This window comes from Tupaia chinensis, unplaced genomic scaffold (assembly GCF_000334495.1).
Source record: "Tupaia chinensis unplaced genomic scaffold, TupChi_1.0 Scaffold147654_2, whole genome shotgun sequence".
Classification (NCBI taxonomy): Eukaryota; Metazoa; Chordata; class Mammalia; order Scandentia; family Tupaiidae; genus Tupaia; species Tupaia belangeri.
Window position 1 is genome coordinate 74,377 of NW_006207507.1, and position 3,217 is coordinate 77,593.

At 44.9% G+C, this 3,217-nt stretch overlaps 1 protein-coding gene across 1 annotated transcript; it reads right to left on the reverse strand.

Moving 5' to 3' along the window:
- Window positions 1-444: 444 nt before the first annotated feature.
- Window positions 445-3,169, reverse strand: LOC102470449 (leucine-rich repeat-containing protein 14). The gene is made up of 3 exons (XM_006169920.1): window positions 3,099-3,169; window positions 2,042-2,644; window positions 445-1,189 (listed from the first exon to the last, which is right to left on the reverse strand). The coding sequence occupies exons 2-3, from the start codon at window positions 2,437-2,439 to the stop codon at window positions 676-678; spliced, it is 912 nt and encodes a 303-aa protein (XP_006169982.1). The 5' UTR covers window positions 2,440-2,644; window positions 3,099-3,169; the 3' UTR covers window positions 445-675.
- Between the last annotated feature and the right edge of the window lie 48 nt (window positions 3,170-3,217).

Sequence of the window (3,217 nt, forward strand, 5' to 3'; positions counted from 1 at the left end):
AGAGAGACAGAGAGACAGAAAGTGAGAACTCACTCCTCGGGGGTATGGCCAAGTCACAATCCCTTCTCCTCCATTCTCCTCTTGGGATCTTGGGCATGCACGCACATGCCCGGTGTGAGTTTTAAGCCAGCCGGTCCGGGACTCGAACCACGGTTGACTACATGGGAGTCCAGCGACATAGCCATTACACTAACTGCTGGTCCCTCCTTTTAATGGTTTCTAATAAACAGCCTAAGACAATCCTAAATAAAAGAAGTTTAAATGACCTCAGAGGGTAAAATTATTAGATTCAATAACCACTTTCTATTCCATAGAGTTACCCAGGAAAGGTTTTAGTTGTCCTGACTTGAAGCAAGTGCCTGTAAGTGAACCAATCAGTGTAGATGACAAAATGGTTTTCATTACTGGGTCAACCAACACCACAAACTCAATACACTGATCAGTGACAAGGAGGATGCAGGGGGAATTAAGCAAGGGACTCAAAGGACCTCTCAAAAGCCTCTACTTATTTATATCCCTTATAAAGAGGCCTGCCGCATATCTGAGTTTTCTCACACCAGTTTCCTGAGCAGTAGAATTGTACTTGTGTCTCTACAATTTGGACTTTGGCAAGAACACTGAGTACTTCAATGGCCACATGTTGGTGTGGGAAAAAAAGTCCTTGTCCTGTGAAAATCATTTGGAACGAATGGTCCAGTGCATGTCTTTCCGCTGTACCGCCTGCAACATTGCCCTCAGCTGGGCCTGTACTTCAGCACATTTCCCTTGGTCCAAACTGTCTTGAAGATTCCAATGTTCATAGCAATGGACAGGGACAGGACAAATTACGAGCTTCAGGTCCATCAAGGCTGTTAAGTGGCGCAGAAGGCTTGTGAGCACAGGCATTGTAATGGGGTTGAAGGCAAAGCTAAGGACGCGAAGGTGGGAACAGCGGCTCAGGATGGGGATGAGAGGAGAGAGAGTAGAATCTGTGATCAGGCAATTATTTAACTCCAGATACTGCAGAGTGCCTGATGCTGTCTCCAGCAGCACCTGGAAGGACTCAGAAGAGGCCCAGGACATATCATTATTACTGAGATTCAACAGTGTTAAGTGCTTGGCCTGAGGGCTCTGAGACAGGGCAGTGATGTCTCTGTCAGAAAGTCCACAGACAGACAGACACAATGCATCCATCTGAGGTGGCAGGACTCTGTTGAGAAGACAAACAAAAAAAAGAATGTCATATTCGAAGAATGAAGACTGAACTAGGATAAAGAGTCCTGAATTGTATATGTCTACGGCTCTAGATTGAAATAATTTGTGCATATATTGCAACAATGGTTAACAATGTGGGCTTTGGAATCACACTGAATAGACTGCCAACTCTGAGAATGTTACTTTTGCACTCAGAGTTTGTCCAACTTTAAAATGTGCACAGCAGCAATTATTACACCAGCCTGTGGGAAAAATTAAGTGAAAAAAAGTAATGCACTGAGTACTGAGGACATAATGGTGGATCTAGTTTGATTACTTGGTGTGTATGGGTCTGGGAAAGAAGCCAACTAATGGTTTCCTTTGGCTAATCCCCAAATGACAACTTTGCCAGTCAGGGTCTAAGCCTTAAGGAAGAAGTACAGGAGCAAACTGATCTGGCAGCATTATATATTATTAGATGGCAGTCAGTCAATGGGGATGCATATCAGTGCTGTGGCATAAATCATTTCTCTACCTGAATGTTTCCCCTTTCTCTCTAGAAGACTTGACCTTCCAAAACTAGAAGGACTGCATCTTTTATAATGATGTATCTCTACCTACTCTTCCTACTGTCTGCACATGGTTGAGTGACTAACTGAATGAGCACAGTTTATTCTCCTAATATTGTCTATCTCTAAAGCATCAGGTACCACTCCCTACCATGGCCATTTTCAAAGCCCCAGCAGTGCTCATGCTGTGGTGGGAGGAGAAATTGGGTACAAGGAGCTAAGGAATTGCCAAAACTGCTTGCTCTTCTGTCTTAACAATGGAGTGTTCAGGAAACCCAGGACCTTCCCCCAACCCTCACCTGAGCAGTCTGTGCAGCTGACCGGAGAGGTAGAAGAAAGACAGGCTGAGCTCCTGCAGGTTGTCCATCCGCCTAAGGTGGGTAAGGAAAGTTCTGAAGTTTCTCCCCTTGCAAGACTTAGAAGAAATTTTAGACAGAGTAAGTCTGTCCAGGTGGATCATCCGAGCCAAAAGGGTGGTGACTTCATTGAGACGAGCCTCATTCACTTCCAGGTACTCAGTGCAGCCCAGATCTAGGATCTGTAGGAAGCTTTTGTGGGCAGATATGTTAACAATTTGCAACTCTCTGCAGCAGAGGTGCAAGGACCCAGAGCTCTGATTAACTTTACTCTTAAGGAAAGAAAGAAATTGCCTTGTTCTCAAGTTATCATTCAAGGAAAGCTCCACTAATAATTCCATAGGTTCTCCAGATGATCTAGGCTCAGTCTCTGAATGAACACATCTGAGGCACCTAACACTGTGCTGGGCTTTGTCACCATTCAGGATAGAGCGCTGAGAGCAAATGCAAGACTGAAAACAGAACGGACATGTGGTCTTGATCTCAGAGCATGTGGTCCTGCAGTCTGGGTCCAGCCTTAAATCTAGGACCCTCAGTTTGGGCCCCCTGTAAGGAGAAGATGAGACAAAATGTCTGATTTAGGTCACTTAAAATCCGGCAGGACCAATGATGGGGAGCAGGAACAAAACCCTTTACCCCCGATTTTCTCTCTAACAAGTCTTTCCCACACAAATTCAATACCTTTCATTTCTTTCTCTGTCTTGTCTTCTCTTCTGAGCCTTGTACCCCTCCCCCATCTCAATCTCTATATCCTTGTATGTAACCATACCCAGTAACGAAAACCAAGACTACTAGTATCCACAATCACCTCTATTCCATGATCAAATCTGTATGATGTTAGCATCCTTCAAGTGACCCCAAGTGTTGGATTACCAGCTTTACAGAGATCCTCAGCATTCACCATCAACTACTTGGGGGAGACTTTCAAGACCTCCTCTGCCCAAGGTTCTAGCATACCCTCACACTGACTCACCATGTCTCTTATTATACCAAGTCTTACCAGGAGGAAGAGTTCTGGGATGGGAGGATCGGTAGACCATCAATCAGGGCTTCCAAGATTTCATAGTGTGCATTCGGTGCACTCAATATCCCGATATGGAGACAGTGAAAGGGCCAAAC